At 33.0% G+C, this 27,661-nt stretch overlaps 2 protein-coding genes across 3 annotated transcripts; one reads left to right on the forward strand and one right to left on the reverse strand.

Moving 5' to 3' along the window:
• Positions 1-4,082: 4,082 nt before the first annotated feature.
• Positions 4,083-7,790, reverse strand: LOC107889250 (general transcription factor IIH subunit 2). Of its 2 annotated transcripts, XM_041076477.1 has the most exons (6): positions 7,614-7,785; positions 7,445-7,476; positions 6,623-6,972; positions 5,292-5,753; positions 4,635-5,010; positions 4,083-4,372 (listed from the first exon to the last, which is right to left on the reverse strand). In XM_041076477.1, the coding sequence occupies exons 3-6, from the start codon at positions 6,899-6,901 to the stop codon at positions 4,248-4,250; spliced, it is 1,242 nt and encodes a 413-aa protein (XP_040932411.1). In that variant the 5' UTR covers positions 6,902-6,972; positions 7,445-7,476; positions 7,614-7,785; the 3' UTR covers positions 4,083-4,247. The 2 variants fall into 2 exon arrangements, with proteins under 2 accessions (XP_040932411.1, XP_016669100.1); XM_016813611.2 differs by lacking the exon at positions 7,445-7,476 and having other exon boundaries at positions 7,614-7,790.
• A 14,374-nt stretch (positions 7,791-22,164) lies between these two features.
• LOC107889251 (isovaleryl-CoA dehydrogenase, mitochondrial) lies at positions 22,165-27,529 on the forward strand. Its single transcript, XM_016813612.2, has 15 exons — positions 22,165-22,424; positions 22,549-22,632; positions 22,743-22,800; positions 22,958-23,082; positions 23,169-23,213; positions 23,631-23,679; positions 23,808-23,917; positions 24,651-24,727; positions 25,139-25,189; positions 25,285-25,349; positions 25,663-25,817; positions 25,900-25,940; positions 26,021-26,075; positions 26,592-26,648; positions 27,280-27,529. The coding sequence occupies exons 1-15, from the start codon at positions 22,314-22,316 to the stop codon at positions 27,421-27,423; spliced, it is 1,227 nt and encodes a 408-aa protein (XP_016669101.1). The 5' UTR covers positions 22,165-22,313; the 3' UTR covers positions 27,424-27,529.
• The last annotated feature ends 132 nt before the right edge of the window (positions 27,530-27,661 follow it).

Raw genomic sequence — 27,661 nt, forward strand, 5'->3', positions numbered from 1 at the left:
TATGTTTATATTATAATTAATATAATTAATATTTACCCAAGCCAATAGAACGTTATAGGTTGCGGATCAATGCTCATGACTGATGTGCTCAAAATGTCTCATGGAAGTCAATTAACTAAATGGGACTCATTCGATCCACTTGAATTAGTCTAATTCGAGAAACATATGGAGAACCTCATCTACTTGAAAGTTATGGATGGCACTTAAGGAAAATTATTCCTACTATGGTAAATGTGGAAACTTTTCTTAGAATATGTGTAATCTTAGAGGATTGTGTAAATCTATTAATAATCTCAATTGTATATAGGCTTTAATCTCAATTGTTGATGTAAACTAAATTGCATCGTTGGATTTCGGAAAACTCAACTATATATAAAGGCCTTCCCCTTGCTCAGTTGTACTTTTTAAAGTAATTAAATACTATTGAGAATATTTAATTGAACACTTGGCGTGATTTTGCTTTCTTGTTACTTTTTTATTCTTTTGCTGCTTCCGCTTTATTTTCGGTGCCTTAGAAAATTTCTATTGTGAATTCTCACTTTGCAAGCATTAGGTTGACTTAGGCGAAATTGAAATTAAGAAATCACCTAAGGCCGCACGAGCTGCGAGACTAAAGTTCTAGCCTCGTTACAATTGGTATCCGAGCTAAGGTTTTGAATGCATCAGTCGAGATGATAAAAGGAGTAGACGAGCAAATTGGGTTAATGAAGACATGTGAAAGGACAAGGAAAGCTAGCTGATCAAGGGAAATGTTGTCGACTTTGAAAAGTAAAGTGATCAATCTTGAGGAATCCATGGGGGATGTGAGGAAAACACTTAAGGTAGTTAAGGGACACACTGCAAAGTTGGACTCGATGGAAAAGTAACTCAGAGAATTTATGTTGGAGTCTCTCAGTTCTAATGTGGAAGCGATGCGAGGGGTGCTCAATTCCACCGTGGATAAGCTGGTAGTGAGGGACAATGCTCTTAAGGCCACAGTGATAGCTTTGAAGGAGGAAACTAAGACCATGACAGGGGCATTGAGCACAAGAATTGAGGAGCACGAGGAAGAGCTCATTGTGTCTCGAGCCGTTGTGGGTAAACAAGTGTTGGGTGCAACACTAAACTGAGAGATAGATGTCCCCAAACCAGAGAATTTTCAGAAGGCAAAGTCTGCAATGTAAGTGGACAACTTCTTGTGGGAGATGGAGCAATACTTCTGTGCCGTGGACATTAAAGATGATGTTAAGGTAAATACTATTACTAGATATTTCACTGATTTTGTTCTTTTATGGTGGCAACGGAGGTCCACAAATGAAAGGCATGGTTAGGCCACAATAGTGACTTGGGAAGAATTTATAAAAGAGCTTAGGAACAGTTTTACCCATAATCTGTCGAGAAGGAGGCTAAGGCTAAATTGTATTGGTCCTCGTAACACGGCACAATTAAAGAGTAAGTGAAGGAGTTCAGTGAACTAATGCTCCAAATCATGGATTTGAGTAAGAATAAGGCATTCTTCTTTTTCATGGATAGGTTAAAGCTGCAGGTTAAACAAGAATTTGAATGTCGAGGGGTCCAAGAACTATCCAAAACCATGATCAAGCTTGTTCCGAGTAAAGACAAGTTCGAGTCTTCCAAGCTCAAGGAGAAGGGCAATGGTGGGGAAGATGAAGGACAAGTTGAGTATAGCGACGATAATTGTGGCAATGAAAAACCACAAAATGGTAAAAGGAAACCCAATAACCGGAAAGAAAATAAAAGTGAGATACTATGCTTCTTATATAACTGTTCGCATATGGTAAAGGACTATCTGAAACGATCCTTATTTTTTCCATTAAAGGGGATGATGAGTTAGAAAAAAGTCTATGAAACTCGATTTGATCGTGAGTGGTGTCGAAGCCAAGAGGGTCAAAGGAAATGAAAAGAAGCCAATGAAATGCTTCTTATATTGTGGTTCGCATAGCATGCAAGACTATCCAGAGCAATCTAAGTTGTCAATTGTCACTAAAGAAGATGAAGCGGAGCCAGAGAAGAAGGCTTTAAAGCTTGGATCAATGATATTTGATTCTATTAAAGCAAAGAGGGATCACAAGTAGAAAGGATTGATGTTTGTGGACATCAACATCACAGGTCGAAGGAATGCTTTTGTTGATACAAGGGCATCAGACTTATTCATATCAGAAAAAGTTGTAGGTAAATTTGGTCTATTGGTTAGCAAATCGACCAAAAAGATCAATATGGTAAATTACAAAGAGGTCTCAACTGTGAGAGTAACACAAGGAGTGAAGTTACAAATCGGTGAGTGGAAAAACAAGGAATATTTCGAGGTAAATCATTTAGATGATTACGACTTCGTGTTTGGATTGAATTTCCTTGATTGGATTAATGTTCTATTGGTGCATTTTGTTGATTGAATATGTATCTTGGATACTCGGCATAAAAAATATGTTCTGCCGATGAGTCGAGACATGAGAGGTGAAACCAAGATATTGTTGATAATCCAACTAACCAAGGATGTTCCGCGTGGTAAGAATATTGACTTGGTAAATCAGAGTGCTACGGAGATCCCCTTGGAAATGCTAAAGAAGCAGCAAACCAATGTAGAGCCTGTTGAGTTATCAATAGGGCTACCACCTATGAGAGAGGTGGCTTGTGCATCAAAATTTTAGGGGTAAAGTAGTGTTGCAAATTGAACAGTTGACACGAGTAAATGCAATGTGCGAGTTACATCTCAAACACTTATCTAGTGTTTTTTATTTTGACTTACTATTGGCTTGGCAAGGACACAACGAGCCTTTTAGAGTTCTGAAGCGAATAAGTCGAAGGACTTACAAATCAAAGTTGGCGGGAATACTCAAAGGTAACCCAGTGTTCAATGTGGATACGCCGAGGCCTATTTGTAAGGATCAAGAGGATTCTGATCGAGGCAAGTCACAATACAGGCAAGTAAGAGCGGTGAGCTCTTGCAAACGAGATGCACCAATGAGTGAAACAGTTGAAGTTAGACGACAAAAAAACCCAAGACAAAAGTTTCGAGGGATGGAACTACCCGATAGAAAGACTAGTCAATTGGCCAAGGCATCTAGATAGTATTAAGACGAATCAAAACAGTGTCATTCTGATAATGCAACGAGGGCATTGCGAGAATATGTGAGGGAGAATGTCATAAGCTACAAATTAAAGCTCGTGACTAATGCACTCAAAGCGTCCCATGAAGGTCAACTGATTAAATGAAGCTCATTCGACTCACTTGAACTGACTTGATTAATGAAACATGTGGAGAAACTCATTCACTTGAAACATTAGTGGCCAAGTGAAGCACTTAAAAAAAATTAAAGCTACCATGGTAAATGTGAAAACTTATCTTAGAAAATGTGTAATCTTAGAAGATTTGATTATGTAATCTTAAAGGATTGTGTAATTCCATTAAGAAGAAAAATTGTAGATAGATTTTAATCTCAACCATAGATTTAAAATAAACTATACCATTGGATCTAAGAGAGCTCAATTATAAATAAAGGTTTCCCCTCATTTGTGATCACTCAATTATAAAGTAATTGAATACTATTGAGAGCATTTACTCAAACACTTGATGTGTTTTTGCTTTTTGTAACTTTTCTATCCTCTCATTGCGTCTTTTGTCTTTGAATTGCTTCTTCTTTATTTTCGATAACTTAAAGAAATTCTATTGTGAATTTTCACTTTAAGAGAGTTAAACTAACTTAGGCGGATTTAAACTTAAAAAATTACCTAAGGGCACAAGATGTACAAGACTAAAGTTCTACTCTCGTAACATGTACAGGGCATTAGACTTCTTCTAGTTCGTTATAGGTTCCATGATCACTGCATTACTATTTCATAGCTCCTTTAATTGACGTACTAATTTTATGATCACTGACGAAGAAATTTGACTGCAAGGGAGATGTACGGTCTTGAAAAATTGGCTACTGCTGATTTATTTTCTTAAATGGTGACCTTGTACGTGCATGTCAGTTGTCTCTGCATATTCCATCTAATTTCGATGCATCACAACAGGATTGTCACTAGCAGTAGTTGATGCATATCAGCGGGTCGCATTCTATTAAAACATGGGAAATGTAGAATTTTCAGCAAATGAAAATCATGTAGCAAAGTTATCTATATGATATGTCACAAAAGTAATAAAATCCGACTCTCAAACTTGTAAAATTTGGACATAGAAAGTAGCATATGACATCCTTGAGTTTCCACAGCAAAAGTAATTCCTAGTCTTCATTTCTAATGACTGCCTAGGAATGCCTCAAGCTGTCACAACCGGGACAATTGTGCAAACTCTCATGAATGTAAATGTCACAATCCAGGCAGAAGTACCGTTTGCACTTCGGGCACACAACGGCAGGCCCGGGTTTGTTTCCTGAGACCAAAAACCGGCAAGCATCAAGAAGGACAATTCTCAAATAAAATCAAAGACAGGTGGAAAGAACAATGACATATTACAAGGTCAAACAAACATAACTGCATAATCCATGATTTAGTTTGGTTATTTCATGCAGTCTGCCTTAAAATGTAACATATATTATCACACATGCAATTTCAATACTTTTAGCATTTAATAAAAAGTCAAAACAGATTAGTATTAGAAAACCATCACGTACTCAATCCTTATCACCACTTACCTGGATCAAGGAGGCTTTGTTGGCACCCGAAACAATTTCTTTGCAGTTTGCAGTTTGGATTGTTTAAATGAGATGAGGTCACCTCGTCAAATGGTGCTATTGGAAAGAGATGATGATATGATCTAGCCAAATGGGGTGAAGACACGAGTGTCAACCCGCAGACACAGCATTCAGTAGGAAGCTCACATGCACGGGCTTTGCATCTTGGACAAGTGTAACCTGCACCTACCTTAGCTTCTTTATGACACGAACAAATCGATATAGAACCCTCAGCTGCTCTTTGTGGGAATCCCATCTTGATCAAATTAGCAACTGCAAATTCCGCTATGGCAGGTGGTGGTGGTGCATGTTCCAATATTAGCTCTTTAAAGTGGGACTGCACAAGAAAAACACATAAGAGAGATTTTTCATTTTCCATCTTTTACAAGTCAACTGAAAATACATAAACAGAATCAACAACTCCAGTTCCCCACCTTCCAAAAGCAAAATAAAAAACAACAAATGCAAAGAAAGAAAACTTTCAAGAACAACGTGCAATATAGAACATTTTAGAAGATATTGGGATAGCTTTTCTAAGACAAAGGTCCTTTGGATATAAACATGAGTTTACATCAGTTCAGTTTAATATGGTCAATCAATGCCTACTGTCTCTCTTACCTCATCCAGTGCAACAGAGTACGTTCCTCCTGTTTCCTGGCAAAGATGTTTGCATATAAACATTTCTGCAGCGAGGCCAATAACTGAACATCTTATTTTAGATTTCCTACATTTCTGAATGGTGTCCATTATATCTCCAGGATCACAAGTACTGAGAGCAGAATATAATATGAGAACTTCACGATGACCATATGATGGAATTTGATTCAGATACCCATCTACAAGATCCAATGCATTCTGTAAGGAGGAATCACCTGAACATTCCAACTTCTTCATCAAAGCGTTGATATGAGACTCGGGACTACCACCAATATCTGTTAAGCAGTGAGCAACCCCATCTTTTATAGTCACAATACCAACTTGACTAAGAGGATTCTGGTAAAAGAACTCCCGGATGAAAGTCTCAACATGTTTTGCAATGACAGCAATTCGACTTGGTCGGAAATCCATCTCTGAAGCTGCCTAAATACAGTAAAAAACAAAATCAGTTGTTCATGTAAACAATCAAGAAATTTCAACTATTTTTTACTTCTAAATGGTTGGATCAGAATAACCAATTTTCAGTGGACCTTAAACCCTTGCTTGGTATGGAGGATGGAAAAGAGTGAAGATGGAAAATTTGTTAATCAAATGGCCAAGATTCACAATCACTTTCCTACTTTGTAACTTAACCATTAGATTGACAAATTTTCTATCCTACCTCTTTTCCATCCTTCGTACCAAACAAAGCTTAAGTGATATAATAAGTTCAATGAAGGGTTCCAGTTCTATGCAAAACCTCAACCATATTTACCTAAAGGGGATATACATCAATTGTATTCTATTAAGATGCAGGATGAACAATCAAGACAATAAAAATAGATTGAACCTTACCAAATAAGATATCGCAGAGACATAAAGCAGATAGTGGATTGGTTTTCAAGTGAAGAACTTTGATAGGAATGTATCGCTTTAAGGAATTCAAACAGGCAAATTGCTTAACACATGCAAGTAGTACTACCATGAGAAACTTCAACAAAAAATACCATAAAAATTCTTCTTGGCTTTTTCTCTATGTGAACAAAGAGGAGTGATCAAGTTATGGGCTAAACATATCATAGACTTGTGTGAGGTAACATCAATTAAACCTACAGATACTTACTCATGATTGTGAAACTCAATTACTAGAAGTAACCAAATCAAACCTAGATAAGATTGCTTATCAAACTTGATTGTTCTGCTTCAGAAGTGAGTACTCTAGACCAAAATTGTTGCTCTTTACCAAATAACGGCATATTTAGTCTAACAAGCAAAATCTTAAACTACAGTGAATAAGCGGTGAAAAATGGTACCCGAGAAAGATCGATAACAATGTATAGATAACGAATGAGACCCTTTTGTATCCGAGCAGCAGTGGACGAAAGGGAACGAAGGCGCCGGCGATACTGTGAATGATAAAGGGCCTGGTTGTCAATGGGGCGAAGCATCCCTGATTCGTCCTCTTGCAAAGATTCCCATGACCTCTCATCAGTGTAAGTTCTCTCCCACGCATCAAGATCCCCATTCACGTCATCTTCATCATCATCCTCTTCCGCTCCACCATTGATCCGTCTTCCCGCTCCATTATTCATTCTTCCTTAAACCAACAATGCAAAAGCTTCGTACAACTTGATTAGGTTAGGTTCTACCAATCTGCAGTGTCCTAAAAATCACAACATTGTAGCAACAAATCTTAATATAAAAAGGGCGAATTAAACAAACAAATATATTCAACAATCTGAAAACTTCAAAACCATTTGTAACATAACTACATAAACAATAAAAACCAAAACCGTTCGTGATTAAAAATAAAAAATGTCTAAATCTTCAAAAATGTTATTTTCTAGTTTATACAAAAAAAGGGAAATTCACAACAAGAATGCAAAGCAACTGTTTGAGGAAATGGGTGAATTAAAATAGAAAAAAGGGTATGCAGATTTTGATTAATAGAATAGGATTTGAGACAACCCATTTGATGGAATAAGTTTAGAATCAAATTAAAGGGAGAAAAAGCCAATAGTTCTATAAGCACAAAAATACTATTAGAAAATAAAAACCAAAACATTTTTTTTAAAAAAAAAAGCTAAATAAAAGATTAATCTTTCTTTTCTTAAAGAGAAGGAGTAAAGAATCACCTGGATTTTCCAGAAAACTTGAAAATTAGGAGCTGAAGTGAATTAAAACCAGAACAAAGAGTGTCAATGCTTGTTCTTTACTACTTAAAAGTTATATAACTTGAAACATTCAGGGTTCTTTTTTAGAAAAAGAAGAAAATAAAAGTACTGTTGTTGCTGATTTCCCTACCAAAAACGAAAAGAAAAACCTATGCCGGCCACGGTGCTCGAACCACGACCAATATGTTAAGCTTTGACTAATGAACTAGACAAATAATTTTATTTTAGAGTAAATTTGTTTAACCGAAAATAATGTTATGAAATTGTGGAAAATGGATGGGGATGGGGAGAGTTGATAAAATAAGCCGGATGAAACGGGTTTTGAGTCTAATAAATCAATACCATCTCCGTCTAATAAAATTATTTGAATTTGTTGATATTTTGAGATTTTAATTTTTTAAATTAACACACAAATATTTTAGAAGATCTAACTCTTTTTTTATCTAAAGATGGTAGAAAATTTACCAATATATAATTCGAGGATCTAATCTAACATATAACTTTTACACATTAACACGAATTTCTAATTAGCTCATTATCAATTAAAAATTAATAATTAGAGTATCTACTATATTCGGCTCGTACTTTATTTAATTATTGAAACGCAATAAACTTTAACTAAATTAGATCAATTTTAAGCTTTTTAAAATAGTAAACTATTCTTATTATATATGTAATATCTATATTTTTCCAACATCTTTTTCTACTCGTCGATGGCTATTAATCCACCATATTGATTGTCAAATTGTCACTTTGAGTTCGCTAGCTCGAAATTTTTTTAAATAATAACCCAATGACTTAAATAATAACTTTCAAATAGTTCAATGATTTAAATGAAAGCTTTCAAATAGTTTAGTGGCTATTTTGTAAATTTTTTAAAGTTAAGTGATCAAAATGTAATCTTACTAATAATCTCATAAACTTGGGTGTAGAGATAATATCATTTCGATTCGGTAGGTTATTTTAAAAAAATTTGTTAACCTTCCATCATAATTCGGTTTGGCTTGATTCGATTTTTAATTTTTTTATATTAATTTTTATTTTAAATTTTAGACTTATTTTGATAAAATGAAATTTATTTTATGGCTTTTAAATATTATTTAATAAAATTTCAAAAAAATTCATAAATATTTGTAAAATGCAATAAGTTTTCAATAACTTTAAAATTAATTTCACTATTTTAAATATAAAAATATTTATTTTTATATCTTAAAAATTTAAAATTGATTATAAAATAAATAAAAAATAGAAATTAATTTGATTTTGGGTAACCGCAATTTTTAAACTTGCATTTCATAAACCATCCAAACACCTCAGTTCGGGTCGATTTTCGATTTTTATTGCTCAACCTTACTTGAGTGTAGTTTACCCTTAAAATATTAATATTTTATACTAGGTTAAAATATGTCATAAGGCCCAGTATTCTTTATAAATTTTAATTTAGTCCATGTACTTTTATTAATTGGGAATTTAGTCTTACTTTTTAGATTTCAAATTTTATGTCCAACTGTTAACCCATTAAGATTATTTTGTTAAATTCAAGTTTATTATAATATCATTTTTTGGAGAGACCTTATTACCATTAGAGGTGATAAGGGTGAAACTAGGTCAAGGCCCGGATTTAAGAAAATTTTCGACTTTAAGTTCATTTTCGCCCAAATGGAAACATTTCATTGTTTAATAATAATAACAAATTATATTTAAATTTAATTATAAAAATTATTATTGATATAAATTTTTATATTTTTATTCTTTTAAATAATAAAACGGTCAAGTCATCCAAGCCCAATCTTAAAAATGTAAGCTCAAGTTCATCCCAAAACTAGTCGAGTTGATTGGGCTAATTGGATTACATGGCTCATGAACACCTCTTAATAATATATTTTTTGAATTTTTAGAACTTTTTATTTTTTTATTTTAAAAAAAATTAAATTATTTAAAAAATATTTTATATTTTATTTTTGAATTTTAAAGGGTTTTTATTTTTTTCATACATTTTGAATTTTTATAAAAATATTATACTTTTTTTTTGAAATTCTTATTTACAATATGAAAACAATATTTTTTAATTTTTTTTTAGTTTTAAAGAATAAGTATCAAATTAATAAAAAAAAAACCTTAAACATTAAGGGCTAAAAACGCTATTTTACCTTTAACTTATGGTAAAACTATATAAAAGTAAAATAATCCCATTTAAATTTCTTTTTAGTTAACGAGACTTTGTTTAAAAATCCTGAAAATTCTTACAACTTGAAAAATAAAATTTTTCATAAGAAAATATAAAATTTCATATTTCGATCAGTTTCCTTAATTATTTTTAGTACTCTCTCGCCTCATTTAAAATCCTAGAAAACTCTTAACAATTTATATAAATCCTAATTTTCACGTTAATAAGCCATCCCACCGCCACACCCCATCTTCATAAATTCATTTTCCTCTTGAAATGTTTATGTAAGTATGCTTTTTTTTTTCCTGAATATTAAAAATTAAATCAGGATTTGGGCTTTTCCATAAAATGTTGAAGTTGAAATCTAGTTTTCTGAGAGAATATATTTTGTGAAGCAACGAGAGGAAATGGAATATAGAGATAGTACAAAGTCAAAATTGTAAATATTAAATGTATTTAGTGTTTGGTGTTAGTATGGATTGGGCATCGACGGAGAGGGCAATTTGGTTTCCTCTTAACCCACTCGAAAATGCAATAATCATGGAACATATGGCCGCACACTCTCATGCCTCTTGCTTCCTCTCCTTTCTCCATATACTGTGGACAAATCCCACAAACATGACCATCTTCCTCTTCTATTTCCACCCCATTTGTTCCAGCAAAGGCAGGGTGGATTGTTTCCGACAAGAGTTTGGCGAGTTCAATATTCACCTCCAGCTGGACTTCCATTAACGTCGTTTCCAAGTCTCGGTTGGTCTCACGAGCCCTCCACATGGCCACCTCCGTTCTCATGTCGTCGCACCTCATGAACTCCACCCTCCCCGTTCTTGTTGGGTCATCCGAAGTTGAGTATCGTCCCCAGTTGCTTAACCTGTTCAGGGTTTCTGCTTCAAGGCTCGCTATTTGTTTCACCCTATCCATGCCGCCCACCCTCTAATCTAAAATCGATACGTAAACCACGATTGGTTTTTCCTCTGCTAAAGGTGGAAGAAGAAACAAATTAAGAGGAATGAACGAATGATTGAGATAAATCGGAATGGTTTAGAAAGAACATTTATTTATCAGATTTGGCAACCGCGTTTGCTTAAACCGACTTTGCCAGGTTTTTTTTTTTAAATCATTATCCTAGGTTGTATTTCTATGATTGTAAAAGGAAAAAAGAGGGAAATTTATTGGTTAAAATATGGTGTTAGCTCGTATATTTTTATAAAATTTAAGATTTAGTCTTTATACTTAAAAAAAAGTTGAAATTAAGTCTTTCTACTTTTATAGTTTTGAAAATCTCAATCCAATCATTTATATTGCTTTTTTTTTTTGTTAAAATTTGTTAGTTTGACATATTAATTAGCCTATCTTCACATAATATGGTATATGATTAACAAAAATTAAATATATTAAGTTGATAAATGCTGAAAAAAACTGCCGACAAAGTAATGATTAACTTAAAATTTTTAAATTGAAAAAAAAAATTGAATTTTTAATTTTTAAAGTACAAAAACTAAAAGTACAGGGACTGAAAGCTAATTTTAACCAATTTTATTTGTATGACTGTTAGAAATGCAGCCGCCCAGCCTTCAAAGTGGCGTGCTAGTCCCATTCAATAGGATTGGAGCAACCAACCTTTTTCACATGCTTCTTTAACTATAACCTAATAATAAAATAATTTTGAAAAAAAATTGAACCTTTTAAGTAATTATGTATAACATGAAAATTAAAATTCTATATATGAGAACTAAATTAATGCATCTTACATAATTGGGTTTAATTGAAATTAATAATTCTATTGGGCGCTATATATATAAAAATTACGTATAAAATATAAGTAAATATTTAAAAATAATATTCAATAAATAATAAAATATATAATTTAAAATTAATAATAATATCAACATATATGCAATATGTATAAAATTAGAATAAAACGAATTAATTTAAATCATGAGTGAAAAAAATACAACTCCTAAATTTGTGGTGGAACCTCCAAATAATGCATTCCAAAATTAGAATGTTATGTTAAGTTGGCCAAATAGTCCACATTCTTTCCCGATAAATATGTCGAATATCATTGATCCATCCTTCCCTAATTAAAGCAAGACAATCACACGATGCGCGAAATTAAGCAAATGTACCACTAGTCTTGCATCAACCTCAACAACCAAGTTTTGGATGCCCAATGATTTTTCCATTTGCATCCCTTGTCGAATTCCCCAGAGCTTCGCTTTCAAACTATTATATCTTTAATCCATTTACTATTATGGTCAATTGTGATGGATCTCACTGCTCCATCCATGTTTAAAATCATTGAGCCCTCCGGCAGTTTCGTCCACAAAACCCTTTGGATCCCTTTTGCAATATTGGAAGTTGCTCCTATCGTAGCCCAACCGATATCAACAGCAAGTTGTTTTTTCATGGCACAAAATTTCCCCTGTAGATTGAGACTTGTTTTTGAGCACCCTTACATTACAACTTTTCCACGAACTCCATATCGTGGTTAAGAAGAGAGAGGCCCATAAAAAGTTCCAGTCATATATTTGGCTGATTTAGCATTTCGCTTAACCTATGTATAACAATTACATTTGAAAAAGTCATGTTAAATAGCACAAATGTGCAACTCATTCCACACCTCTTTAGCCTTCGAACAACTCCTTAGAACGTGCTCAATGGACTTGACACTCCCTCAATAATAGCTGTAACTTGCATTTGAAGTCATATCTTTATGAGCACGCAATTTATTCTAGTTTAGTTTATCCCGCATGACAAGCCAAATGAAGAATTGGATGCGTTCACGGCGCTGCAAAGAACAAATCCAATCCCATCTTCTCCCCATATGCATATCTCGATAAAGATCAACAAGCACTGAGTAAGCAGACACCACTTTGAATCTCCATTGCTTTCACATCCCCAGCAAAAGGAGTCATCGACAACTTGGAACTATGGCAACAAAGTGGCCTTAATTTCCAGGAAAACGTCAATCGAGTGAACATGTTGAACCACAAATAAATTCCAATTCCTTGAATCATCAATAAAGTCAGAAACCTTTCTGTTGGCACAAAACTATTAGATTGAATTAGTTTTCATAGTGGTCCATTGCCTACCCACTAGTCCAACCAAAATCTAATATTTGAAACACAATTTCTGTCCCAGTGCACCAATTGATTATGTTTATAATTTGATGTGCCACCCCAAAATGAATTCCTATTAATACGATCCAACCGGTTACAAACCAAAACTAGCAAAAGCACAGATTGCACCATATAAAGGGGAATTGTCACCATTGTCGATTTAATCAAAACTTCTTCCTGTTGAAAAAAGACTCTACCTTTCCAATCCACCATTTTTTTTTAATTTTATCTATCATATGAGAATACGTATCTTTTGTGAACCTACCATGAATAATGAGAACACCAAGTACATTCTTAGATCATTCATTAATGGTATACCACAAGCAATGCTAAGTTTCATTGTTTTATCTCGTGGAACGTTTAGGGAGATAAATAGTTTAAACTTGTATAAATTTATCAATAAATCTAACGGTTTGTTGAATTCTCCAAGGCACTCTTGAACTTACTCATCAATCAAGGATTATTGAAAGAAAGAAGAACTTGAAAACTGGATTTTTGTAAGCATTGCATCAAGGGGAAGCAGGCAAGTGTGAAGTTTGGGACTGCAATCTATGATACTAAAGGCATCTTGGATTTTGTCCACTTAGATGTCTGAGGTCCCTCTAAAACAAGCTTTTGGGAGGAAAACATTATTATGTAACTTTTGTTGATGATTATTCCTAAAGAGCATGAGTGTATACAATGAAGACAAAGGATAAAGTGTTAAGAGCTTTCTTAAGTAGAAACTGATGATGAAAACTCAAACAGACAAAAGGATAAAGCATCTTCACACAGATAATGGTGGAGAGTATAGAAGTGATTCATTTGTAAAGATTTGTGAAGATGAGGGCATCATCAGGCACTTCATTGTCAAATCTACACCATAACAAAATAGGGTGGCAAAACATATGAATCGAACGCTGTTGGAGAAAGTTCGATGTATGCTATCCAATGTTGGATTTAATACAGAGTTTTGGGCTGAGGCTATAACATATGCTTGCCATCTCATCAATCGTCTACTATCTACTAAAATTGAAGGAAAAACACCATTGGAGAAATTTAGTGGAAAGCCTGCTACAGGCTATAATTCCTTATATGTGTTTGGTTTCGTTGCATACTATCATGTTAAGGAAGCAATGTTGGATCCAGGAGCTAAGAAAGTCGTGTTCTTAATACCACTTCTAGCATAAAAGGTTTTCGCCTATGGTTTCCAGAAACAAATAAAATTATCTTCAGTAGAGATGTCACTTTTGATGAATCTACCATGTTTTCAAAAGTGCAAAATGAGTAGTCAAATGATACTCATAAGTAGGTGGAGTTCGAAAGAGACTCTAGTAGGAAGGATCTAGTGGAAGAATGAGACCCTAGTGAAGAGGAGGTTTAGACCCAAGAACTCTCATAGCAACGTGAATCAATTGCAACTAATAAGTTAAGGAGAATAATTAAAAAGTTTGTTGGCTTTGCTGATATGGTGGCTTATACATTCCCAGTTAGAGCTAATGACATTCCTACCATTTTTAATAAAGCAATTCAGAGTTCTGAAGAAGAAAAGTAGAGTATTTCCATTAATGAATAAATGCAGTCCCTTCAAAAGAATCAAACTTGGAAGCTAGCTAGTGCCAAAGGGAAAGAAGGCAATTGGGTGCAAGTGAGTGTTTGCAAAGAAATAAGGATTTCCTAGCCAAGATAATGTGCGTTACAAAGCAAGATTGATGGCGAAAGGTTATACCCAGAAGGAGGGAATTGATTACAATGAGGTATTTTCTCTAGTTGTTAAACATTCCTCCATTAGAATTTCATTAGCTTTGGTGGCACAGTTGGATTTGGAACTAGTTCAAGTGGATGTAAAAACTACTTCTTTTCATAAAAACTTGGAATAGGAAATCTATATGACTCAACTAGAAGGATTCAAGGTTGCTGGAAAATAAAATTTAGTGTGTAAACTTGAAAATTTGTTGTACGACTTAAAGTAATCTCCTAGGTAGTGGTACAAGCGATTTAACAAATTTATGATAGAACAGATGTACACAAGAAGCAAATATGACTAGTGTGTATTTCCACAAGCTTCAAAATGGTTTCTCATATATCTTCTTTATGTTGATATGTTGATAGCTTCCAAAAGTCAAGTAGAGATTTAAAAATTAAAGATACAGTTGAAAAATGAGTTTAAAATAAAGGATCTAGGAGAAATAAAAGAAGATTTTAGGCATGAAGATAACTCGAGATAAAAGTTTGAAGAGGTTTTGTTTAACTCAAAAACAATCTATGAGAAAATTGCTAAAGCGTTTTGGCATGAATGGGAAGTCAAAACCTATTACGCTTCTCTTGCTCCTCATTTCAAGCTTAATGTCTCTATGTCGTCAAAGGATGATGTAGAACGAGAATACATGCCAATGATACCATATACAAAAATTGTTAGGAGCTTAATGTATGCTATGGTATGTACAAGATCTAACATCTCACAAGCAGTTGGGGTCATGAGCAAGTATATGCATGATCCGGGAAAGGAGCATTGGCAAGCTGTGAAATGGATTTTGCGATATATCTAGAATATAATAGATGTTGGACTGATTTTTGAAGAGGAAGATAATCAAGGTATTATTGGATATTGTGATTCAGACTATGCAGATGATCTGGACAAATGGTGGTCAACTATTAGTTATGTGTTTCCTCTAGCAAAGGCACAGTTAGTTGAAAGTCTATTTTACAGTCAACAGTTGTTTTATCTTCTACAGAAGCAGAGTATATGGCAACCACAAAGGCTGTAAAAGAGGCAATTTTGCTTTAAGGGTTGTTTAGTGAACTGGAAATTAAACAAAAGTATGTCAAAGTACATTGCGATAGTCAAAGTGCTGTTCAATTAACAAAAAGTCAAGTTTATCATGCAAGGACGAAGCACATTGATGTCTAATATCATTTTGTATGAGAAATTTTGGAAAAAGGTGGAGTAAAGATTCTAAAAATTTCAACCATCTAGAATCCTATCGATATGATAACTAAGGTTGTGATTGCAGTCAAGTTTCAACTATGTTTGGATCTGATCAATGTTAAAACTTAAAGGTTAGAATTTGAAGACACTATCAAATATTGTTTTGTAAGGAGATTGAAGATGTGGAAATTTGTTATTAAAATAACACAAGCTCACATCTAAAAAAATAAGGTTGTAGAATGTTTGTAATACTATAAATAGAGTTGATTTCTCCACCTTTAAATCATCCCCAAAAATTGTCATTTTCTTCATAAGATAATATCCCCCTCTTCTTATTTGTAATTGTAGTGACATATTGTGTTATTAAATTACATTGTAGGGAGATTTTGTCTAGGAGATTGAGTTTTAAGTGAGAATGTTTGTGACTCCTCAAATCTGTCTTGGGAATAACATCTAATGTGTTTTTTAGTACAATCATTTACTCTCTTTTACCTTATTCTCACAATATTTACTCACACCAAAAACTACAAATCATCTGCAAAGAAGAGATGTGAGATATCATATCCTCTTCTACAAATCTTAAACGTTTACAGTAACCTCTTCGCAACTCTATTCAAGATCATTTAAGAAAGCTTTCCCATCACCATAATGAAGAGCTGTGGTGCTAAAGGATCACCCTGTTTTAAGCCATGTTGATGGTAAAATTCTGAGGTCATTTGTCCATTCCAAATTAACATAATCTTATTAGATTTGACTTAGAACATTATTAGATCAACCAATCTGATAGGTAATCTGAAGCCAATAAGCACAAACTTTAGAAAATCTTAGTAGCCATTATCATACACTTTCTGCAAATCAATTTTCAAAATCATCGCTCCCTTACGACTCCACATATTGATGGACAACTTCTTGTGTAACTAATATTTTATTCATAGTACCCCTTCTAGTAAGAAAATTATTCTGAAAAGGTCCAATAATTTGTTGTAAAAATCAAACCTAATCTATTGACAAACGTTTTAAAGGGTACCTTGTATGTTGTGTTGAATAAACTAATAAGATGAACAAGGGTAATCTATCTGCTAATGTGGACTTTGGAATGAGAACCAAGAACACTTTAGCTCCCAATAATTTTGGTAAAGGATTGGTTGAATGCCACTCGAACAGGGAGCTTTTAAACCTTTCATTGAGAATAGGCTTGAACACGTCTCATCCATCGAGACGACAAAAGATGAGAACTAGAATCAGTGCAAGAGAGTGGAGTAAGTCGCTTCTTCGCAAAAAAAAGTTGTGCAAAAAACTGCACCACATGATCCATCATTCTCTTTTGATCAATCACCCAAACTTCATCAATAAACAACCCCATTACCTCATTCTTGTTGTCTTGTATCAAAGTAGAAAAATTTTATATTTCGCTCGACCTTTGAAATCCAATCAAGTCAGGAAGTTTGAAGCCATAACAGTTCTTCTTCTGTCAAAATGGCTTGATATTCATCATTAAGATCTACCTCCAACTTTTGAAGTTGAGACGAGATCATATAATTTAGTGCTTGTTGAATCCCACGTAGTCTTTTCAGCTTAGTTTTCTTTTTAACGAAAATATTACCAAACGACTCTTTGCCCATGGTGTTCAACAAGATTAGGTGATCTGAATAGAAACAAAGCAAGTTAAAAACATAAAGTTATGGGAAAACTCTCAATGTCGAATCATTAATTCATACTCTGTCTAGTCTCTGTTGCAAAATAATTCTACCTAGTGACTTGTGAACCTAAGTATATTTCAATCAATTAGACCCGATACCTAGCAAGTTAGAAGAACTCCATCTTTCTCTAAATAATATCATTTTGTCGACACAATCACTTGCTCCCCCACATCATTCAGCTAGAGATGCAAAATCATTGAAATCCTCGACGATCATCCATGGCTATCTAATATTTGAACCCCAACCCGCCAACTCCCTACAAAACCATGCCTCAGCTTCCTTGTTCAATTGTACATACATGAAAGAAGCTTGCCATTCTTTACCCCTTTCCTTAATAAAGCAGTTAATGGTTTGATGAGTAGAGTTTTTAACACCAAGATGAATTAAGTTCTTGTGTCAAAGTAAAACCAAACTTCCTCTAAACCCTTGTGCTGCCACTTCAAAGCAGTTCGAAAAAGAAAGTTTCTTCTCCAAAATCTTGGCCTTACCTTATGTCTCAAAAAGACAAAGATCATGATGAATTAAATTCCTGTAATTTTCATTATCAATCACTCGATAATTCCAAATAATGGCCTTTATTAAATCAATTATGAGGAAACATTGCCTGTTCAACACTTGCTTCAACTAAAGCACACTTGGAACTAGACTCCCTTCATTTAATCTAAAGAAAAAGAACATATTGCTAGTAGAGGGAAATTATGAATTGTTGGACGATGCTATAAGGTTTGGCATGAAGCTTGGATGTTGATGATTGATGATTTTAACTACCTATTGAATGTGACATCATTTATTCTATCTTTAGACTGATTTCGTCCATAAATGAGTTTCTTTTTTCGTAAAGTTATACACATGGGAGCCTTTCTCTTCTTCTGGAATACATCAATTTTCAAAGCTATAAAATCGCATTTGGGCTGTCTGAAGCAATTGCAAAAATATAATACAACTCTTTATTCTCTTTTTTTCTATTTTTCTTCACTTATTTTATTTTATTTTTGGGTATTTAAAATTACTAAAATCTGAACTAATTTTTTAAGCTAAAGATATGTACATATTATGATATATTTATAATTGAACTAAAATATTTATTTTAAAAAACTTATCTATATCTATATATAATATAAAACCAATTCCTTTTAGAATTATTAGAAGAAAATTGGTATTTTAAAAGTTTCAAGATTAAAATACGTCTTTTTTTTAAGTTGCTGATTTTTAAATAATTTCATTGATTATTAGGTTGATTTTTTAAAAGCTCAAAATATCAAGACTTTTGATTTCGGGAGAAAAGAAAGATGAACCCATCAGTCTTTATTCAAACATTTCTTAAATCTAGACCTAACGTCGGAGCTTACAAGTACCCATTCCGCAATAAGACCAGAAACGTTGCCCTTAGAATTTCCAAAAGGAAAGTTCTGTCCCTTCCGGGAATCGAAAGGGCCAACAAGTGTACTCACGACGGAATTTTTGTTGATCCTTCCGAAACTGAAGTTCATTTATTCTAAACTTCAGACGATTCTTCTCCACATGTAGAATAGAACTACGATTCTAGAGTTTAGAGTGGGCAGCTAGTAAGCCCACCCTTTCACGGGCTCTTTTCTGATCGCGTATATGATCCTGCTCTCGCGATCTTTCGATTTGATCCTCTATTTCAGCAAGGATCCCCTCTCCTCTGTGAGGAGTCAGATTTTAGATATTCAAATTTTTTTGATAAAAAGTGATACTTAAACCATGATTTTGTTATACAAAATGGTCCAACTGTCACTCATGTTTAAAAAAAATTTTCTTAATCAATGAAATTGTGACATGTGATATATTTAACTAAATAAAAAAATTTAATTTAATATTAAATAAAACTTCTAAAAAACTTATTAAGCCAATTGAGTCATTAAGCATCTATATTATTTATTGTCTTAATGAGTTAGTGTTTTACCAAAAAATAATTAAAAAAAGTTATACTATTCGAGGGTATCTAATCTTTTCATTTTAACAAAAACAATAAAAATAATATTGTGAGATTTGAACCCACAACCAAAATTTCATTTTAATATTTTTGTATATTTTTATTTTATTATGCATACTTTATTACATCCATCAATTATATATCTATATTGTTTTAAGTGTTTTAGTATATTGCTGTCACCCTCAACTAGGTCACCAACTCAGTTAAAAAAATTATAAAAATAATCTTCCATATTTAAAATAAGTTATACTATTTAAGGGTATTTTAGTCTTTTCATTTTAACAAAAACCAATAAAAATATGCATGAGGTGGTATTCAAACCTATGCCAATTAGATTAGCAAAACTTTAAATTTATCACTCAACCAAAATTTTATTTTATTGTTTTTATTATAATATGCACAATTTATTACATTCATTTTGATGATGGCGCCATAATAAATAATTCTAGTGCACTTAGTATTGTCAATCTAATGTATTTATTGTTTCAATTTCGTTTTACTCAAAATTTAATCTAATTTTTTATTTTAATATTATACATCTTTTATGTGTTATTATTATTAATTAATTTCAGAACATATGTTTCATTATTTATTATATGTTATTTTTAAACACGTATATGTGTCATAAATCCGGAGTTTTCATATACATATGCATGTGATAGTATTTTTAGTTTCTTTTATGTAATTATGATAATATTTTACAGGATTTTAAAAAATGCGGAAGTAAAGTGTTTGAATCATGGTTAAAACTTAAAAGACTCGAGAACATGAAGAATAAAATGCCAAAAGAAAATGATTGAAAAAATTGAAAAATATAATATTATATGACATTTTATTTTATTTTTATTTTTAATTTTTTTATTTAATTAAAATGTTACGTATGACATCATTATTGGCTAAATTTTTTTAAACTAGAATACCATTTTGTTTAATGGAATCATAATTTAGGTATTTTTTAATTAAATAAAAGTTTAAATACTTAAATAAGAGAAAATACTATATTTTGGGAACAATTTTTTATTTAAACCTAAGCTTAAAAGTAAAAATAAATATCTACTCATAATTAGAAGCTTAAAAGTAAAAATAAATATCTACTCATAATTAGATTATGCTCTGTTGGTTACTTTTATTTTTTTTAATAATGATTTGTTTAGCTTTCAAATTTTATAAAAAATATTATTCTATCCATTCAATTAAAGGTAAACTATTAAAATAGTCACTTTTGTTTGTCTCAAGTTACATTTTAATCACTTATATTTGAAATGTTACATTTTAGTTGTTTACATTATTGTGTTGTAACATTTTAGTCACTGAATCGTTAATTATCATTAACGATGTAACGATGTAAGCTGACGTGACATGTTAAATCATCATTTCAAACAAAAATTTTAGGTTAAATTATACAATTGGTCCCTATATTTTTTCGTTTTGAGCAATTTAATTATTTTATTTTATGTTCTTTTAACTTTTCTTTTTTTTTCCTTTTTTTTTCCATTCTCTTTTGCTTCTCCCTCTGTTTTCCTCCCTTCTCCATTTCTTTTAATGTAGTTTTCTATATTTTTCATTTGCTAAAACATTCGTTCTGAGGGTTTTCGTAGCCTTGCCGATGGTGAAGAGGTCGAGTACGTTGTTAAGTCTTCTAAATGTCGGCCAAGGTTGTTGAGGTTATTGGCCCCAACGACAACCCTGTTCATGGCTCCTCTATATCTGACTGCAGCAGTGGTGGTGGTGCGGTTATGGTGATGTATTCGATGGTTATAGTGGAGGAGGAAAGAGAGGCAGTTATGGTGGAGGTGGATGTTATAAGTGTGGTGAGATGGGCTATTTAGCACAAGGTGGCAACGATGGTGGAGGTAGATATGGCAACAACAGTGGCGGTGCTTGTTACAACTATTGAGGCTTTGGGCATTTCGTTAGGGAGTGTCCCAACAGTGGTCGCTAATTTTGATAAGGGGTTTAAATGTGTCATTCACATTTCTCCGATCCATCCTTTTTTCCTTTTACGTTAGTGTTTTTGTCGATTTCGTTATTGCCCTATAGTTTGCTTTTTATGTTTTATTTTTTCAGTTTATTCAGAACAATTTCTCTTAGCCAATTTGTTTTTATTTTGAAGTTAGCAAATGGTTGTAATGGGTGCTTTCATAGTAGTCTTACAGTGAAGGTGGACATTAGTATCGATGGAAAAACAACAATGAAGAAGAAAATGATGTTAAAACTCATTATCATCAAGTGTTTATGTAGATATCATATAAAGAAAAAGAAAAAATTAAAATTTTTAAAAAATAAAAGTATAGGGACTAATTTTAACAAATGGAAAACATAAAAAAAAAACTATGGAGAATGGAGGAAAATAGAAGGAGAAGCAAAAGAGAATGAAAAAAAAGTTGAAAGAACATAAAAAAATTTAAATTGCTCAAAACAAAAAAAAATATGGGGACTAATTGTATAATTTAACCTAAATTTTTTATTTGAAATGATTATTTAACATGCCACATCAGCTTACCGTAAGACCGTTAACGGTAATTAACGACTCAGTGACTAAAATATTACAACAGAATAATATAAATGACTAAAATATAATTTGAAACAAAGAAAAATAACTATTTTAAAAATTTACCCTTCAATTAATACAAAAATTAAAAAGATGTGTCAATGCTCATACTAAATAATATATGAAGCGAAGGTTATTAACTAAAAGGATAAACTTCGTCTCGTCCTACTCAGATAATAGTAGCAATGCACTTGGCAACTCCTCCCACCAATTAAAATTCACCACGTGTCCTTTCTACAATTAAATAAAGTCCAGCACGCTACACATCCCAATATATACAAAAAAATAAAAATAAAAAAATACTAACGCTTGTTTTTCATCTTCATCTTCATCTCCATCTATTTCTTCTTAATTGTTTCTCTGTATATAATTTTTTAGATTTTCAATTATAATCGGAAAAAAAAACCAAAAAAAATCAAATAAAAATGCAGAGGATAATTGCTGCAAGTTCTTTTTGCAGCAAAATTTTGAGAAAAGAAAGGCAACGGGCTTTTTTCTCTTCAACTTCCTTACTATTTGATGAAACTCAATTACAGGTTTTTTTTAATTTACAAAAAAAAATAATGTAAATTTTTACGTTTTACATATTCTGGGTTTCATTAGATTTTCCCAGTTCCTTTGATTTCTTTTCCCTTTTTTTTTTTTGGTTAATGATGCCAGTTCAAAGAAAGTGTTAGGCAATTTGCACAAGAAAATATTGCGCCTCATGCTTCCAAAATCGACCAATCTAATTCTTTCCCCAAGGTTCGAATTAAGTTAATCTTTTTATTTTTATTACTTTTTTTTTGTTTGATTCTCATGTTTTATTCATTTCTTTGAATACTGTTTGCTTCTTCACTCATTCATTTATCCAGGAGGTTAATTTATGGAAGCTCATGGGGGATTTTAATCTTCATGGGATAACTGCCCCAGGTAAATATACCCATTTTCTCCCTTTTACTGTAAATGTGAAATTCAAATGGATTCCATACAATTTTTAGCCTAAAACATCCTATTTGTTTTATAAGTACATCATCAATGAAGGAGACTTGATTTTTTCCTTGAACTTCTATTTTCTATTCTCTTGAAGAGGAATATGGAGGACTTGGTCTTGGTTACTTGTATCACTGCATAGCAATGGAAGAAATAAGCCGTGCTTCGGGGTCGGTTGGTCTTTCCTATGGTGCTCATTCTAATCTGTGCATCAATCAGTTGGTAAACCAAATTATTACCTTTGTTATTCTGTTTTCAATCTGCATCTTCTAACAGGTTTTGAGGTGATATTTTTTATGGTTTCTTAGGTGAGGAATGGAAACCCTGCCCAGAAAGAGAAATACTTACCAAAGGTTTTATTTCGAATCCAATGCCCAACTTTCATTAATTTTGAATATATTGCCTTATTGGCATTGAAATGATATATATAAAAAAAAAACTCGGTTTTTTCTATGTGTGTGCTATAATCAACATAGCCTGGGATTTTTTTATATTGCTGTATTGTCAAGCTCAAGTTTTGTACATTTAGGATCTGTTCTTAATGCATTATCACTTGCTAGCTGTTAGTTGTTTTTCCCCTTAACAGCATTCTTACATTTAATAGAACATGACAATACTACCATCCCTTACTCTCCCGCTTCACGCTAATATTTTGTGTACCATTGTTATCTTCTCTCTTTGTTGTGAGTAAGGTCCTCTGCCTACTTGTTTCATTCTTTCTTTTGGAATCTATCTCCTTTACGATATATCCACTATCTCTCTTTTTGTAGCTCATCAGTGGAGAGCATGTAGGAGCCCTTGCTATGAGTGAACCCAATGGTAACTTAGACAAACATTTTTCTTAGCTTATATCTTAGATTTATTAACATTTCTTAGGCTGCACAAATTCTAATAATTTCATCTGCCCTTTTCTTTTTTTTTTCTTTTTTTTTTTTGCAATCCTGCAGCTGGCTCTGATGTTGTTAGCATGAAGTGCAAAGCTGATCGGGTTGATGGGGGTTATCTTCTAAATGGGAACAAGATGTGGTGCACTAATGGTCCCGTTGCTCAAACATTGGTATTTCTATTAAGATTGATGTGCAAGAAAGTATAAAATTTACTGTCTATAAATAGCCCTCAGCCTTATAAGTATACCAAACTGACCTGAATATCTACATGAAGCATACATTCTGGATGTATGGTCACTTCCTATTAGACTGAGTGGATTTTGATACTTAATAATCATTAATTTTGTTAGTTGCTAGACATGCTAGTGAATGATATGCATATGGTGGTAAGTTATTCTTCTTCAGCAATCCATATATCTAGTGTTGTCAATTTAATACCCTATGCTATTTAGAGATGCCATACTTTGATAACTAAACCTTACATTCCTGTTGAATGTGAGATTCAGCTTTTTCCTGTGATCCAATTGGCAGGAGACTGTTGTTTGTATTTCTTCCAACCAATAAATATAGTCGGTGTAAACAACATTTCTTTCCATTATGATTAGGACAAGGTTTTATGGAATAATGCTTTTCCTTAAAATGTAGTTGTACTTATATGCGGTTTCCAGTGTAGCAAGTGCTTTATGCTTATTTTAAGCTGCATGCAGTAGCATTCAGCAGATAAACTATTTGCTTGAATAGAAAACCATTTTACACGGTCCTTAGGTGGTAAAATTTCCTTGCCAGAGTGTCTGGTTGTAAGAAGCCCTGCTTAAAATGGATAAAGTTATCCTCTTTTCTTCAATATACAACTTTTCTTCTGCTAAAATTTCTTGTTTTATACTTATTGATCAAATCTTTTAGGTTGTTTATGCAAAGACAGATGTCACAGCTGGCTCAAAAGGAATCACAGCATTTATTGTTGATAAGGGAATACCTGGGTACGTGCATCACAGCTATCTACTGTGCATTTTGTTTATCTATAAAGGAAATTGGGTGATAGTCCAAATATGAACTTATTTCTTTTGGTCTTGTATGGTAGAACATAAACAATTCTGACTATACTCCTTGGGTGCCTGAAATGACTGCAACTTATTATTATTTTTTCATAAAAATATTTATTGGATATAGACCGTAAAGACCTATGTCACCCTTTTCTAAATGGCTGATAGCTGGCTGGTATTAATGAGTTTTAAATACATAAAATTTCTCAGTCACCCCCATCATTTAGATACACCTTTCCTTAAGTATCTTGTTTCAAGGTAAAATAAAATCCATATGTAGGACCACAATTTGATAACAAAATGAGATGATAGATTTATTCATTACTCTTTTGATTTTTTGTCATGCAGATACACCACTGCTCAGAAATTGGACAAACTTGGGATGCGAGGAAGTGATACGTATGTGTCTGTACTGCTGTAAATGAAGTCATATATTTTGAAGTCCATTTCTGCTCCTCTCTTTCATTCTAATAATGGTGTGATGGTCTGAGCAGATGTGAGCTTGTCTTTGAGAATTGCTTCATTCCAGAAGAAAATGTTCTTGGCAAAGAAGGAAAAGGTCTTGCATCTCTGAAAGCTTTTTCCTCTACTTCTAGGGCATAGGAACGATATATTGATCAATAGCAGATATTTTATGGTGGTAAAAGTATGCTGCCTAGTCAGATGACCTCATGGACTTCATATATGATCGAAGAAACCCTATTTTAGAAGTAAATAATATTTATTAAAAGAAACTGTAAGAGGAGTCATAGTTTGTATTCTTGATTATGCCAGTACTATGTAAAGCTGGTGATCAGGTTTGTGTTTCAGTTGTGAGTTAATATTATGTTTTCTTGTGTTATATTCTAATAGAGGGTTTTTGCTTGTTTCAGGAGTTTATGTATTGATGTCAGGACTAGATTTGGAGAGACTTGTTTTGTCCGCTGGGCCCATTGGTATAATGCAGGCATGTCTTGATGTTGTTCTTCCTTACATACGAGAGAGGTCACAGTTTGGCCGGCCTATTGGGGAATTTCAGTTTATTCAGGTTTGTAATAATTGTTAACATAAGCTATCCTGATGATGTTCTGTGGATGCTTGTCTTAGAATTTTAGACACTGCAATTACAGGGGAAAGTTGCTGACATGTATACTTCTCTTCAATCATCAAGGTATAGTTTTGTGATAAAAATTTCAAGTCTTTCTAAATTTAATTTACATATGGCAGAAGTTGACAGCTTTCATTTTTCAGGTCCTATGTCTATTCTGTTGCAAGGGATTGCGACAATGGGAGAGTTGACCCTAAGGTTCCTTTTATTTTCCCTTTCTCTTATTCCTGAAATTCTTTATGATATTTTTCTAAAAACAGTTGTATGAAACTTGATACATTTACCAACCTGGTCATTATCATCATCAGGTGCAAATATTTCAAGTTCCAGATATATGCTATTATTATCAGATTGTTTCTGAAGAAATGAAGTCCTTATTTATTTTTGGGTTGGGAAAAAAAGGGGTGCATGCCATGGTTTTCTTGGTCTTTCAAACAGTCACAGATACTATCAATTCTTGATGATTTTATGTGGCCAGTGTTATTCTCCATGCTCGCATGAACATGAACATATACCATTAACAGCTACTCTAACTTCAGATGACATTCTCTATATATTGTGAGGATAACGGTTTTTGCCATTTATTTGATTCAGTTATTTAACTAGGCATGTAGATCAAGTGAACTTAAAATCAAATAAATGTGTGTTCTTGTATAGCAGTATAGCACGCCTCAACTCAGGCATGCAATAACTTTTGTGGATGCAAAATTTCAGGACTGTGCTGGAGTTATACTTTGTGCTGCTGAACGAGCCACTCAAGTTGCTTTGCAGGTGAAAGATTTACTTGTTTTTATTCACAATTTTCTTTGTATTACGTTCATGAAAACAGTGCTGCAATTAATGAGTGAAGTCATGGTATTATGATCTGCAGACTAATACAACTTATAGCATTAAGATGGTCAATCCAGGGTATCTACTAAAAGCTAACAATAGTGTCATGCTTAAAATGACAAAATAATAGCTATTCCCAAATGGTATATATATACATGTGAACTTTACAAAGATGGCAGAATACAGGATAGAAAAAAATAGGCTTGAACAGATTTTTCTTCTACTTCGGGTAGAGTGGTGGCAGATGAAAGGTAATTAAAAGCCAAGAGGGCTATACTCTTTCTGACTGATCTTTCTGCTAGCATCTTGCTGTCATGTTCCTGTTTGACTGCCAAACAGTCTTAGTGGGTCTTCAGCGCCGCATGCATTGAAGCTGATCATAGCTAAAAAGCTGTTAAAGAGTTTGATGATGAGTAAACTAATCAATTGGTATTTTGCTAATCCAGCGTAGGCCTTGTTGTTCTAAACAGTGTCAATCCATTTTTGAGTCATATTCATACATGGAGATCACATGGCATATTCTGTAATTTGTGATCCAAATCATAGTATTGATTTGTATTCGGGTTTGCAGGCTATACAATGTTTAGGTGGTAACGGATATGTAAATGAGTACACAACCGGCCGACTGCTTCGAGATGCGAAGCTGTATGAAATTGGAGCAGGAACAAGTGAGATAAGAAGAATGGTGATTGGTCGTGAGCTTTTTAAGGAGTAAGAGAGTGAAAGCTGTTGTTAACAATACCAAAGATCTGCATGTTTGTACTTTGTAACTTTGTACAATAAAATAACAATTCATAGAAATAATCAAATCTCATTTCTCATATTGAACTCTGATTTCAATTTTATTTATATTCACAAAACTTCTATTATGTCAGAATTAAAACCGGGTTTTGGACGAAGTAATTTGTAAATTTGAGCCGATTTCATATGAATGACGTGGCATGTCGATGAAC

The sequence above is a fragment of the Gossypium hirsutum genome, chromosome A09 (assembly GCF_007990345.1).
Source record: "Gossypium hirsutum isolate 1008001.06 chromosome A09, Gossypium_hirsutum_v2.1, whole genome shotgun sequence".
NCBI lineage: Eukaryota > Viridiplantae > Streptophyta > Magnoliopsida > Malvales > Malvaceae > Gossypium > Gossypium hirsutum.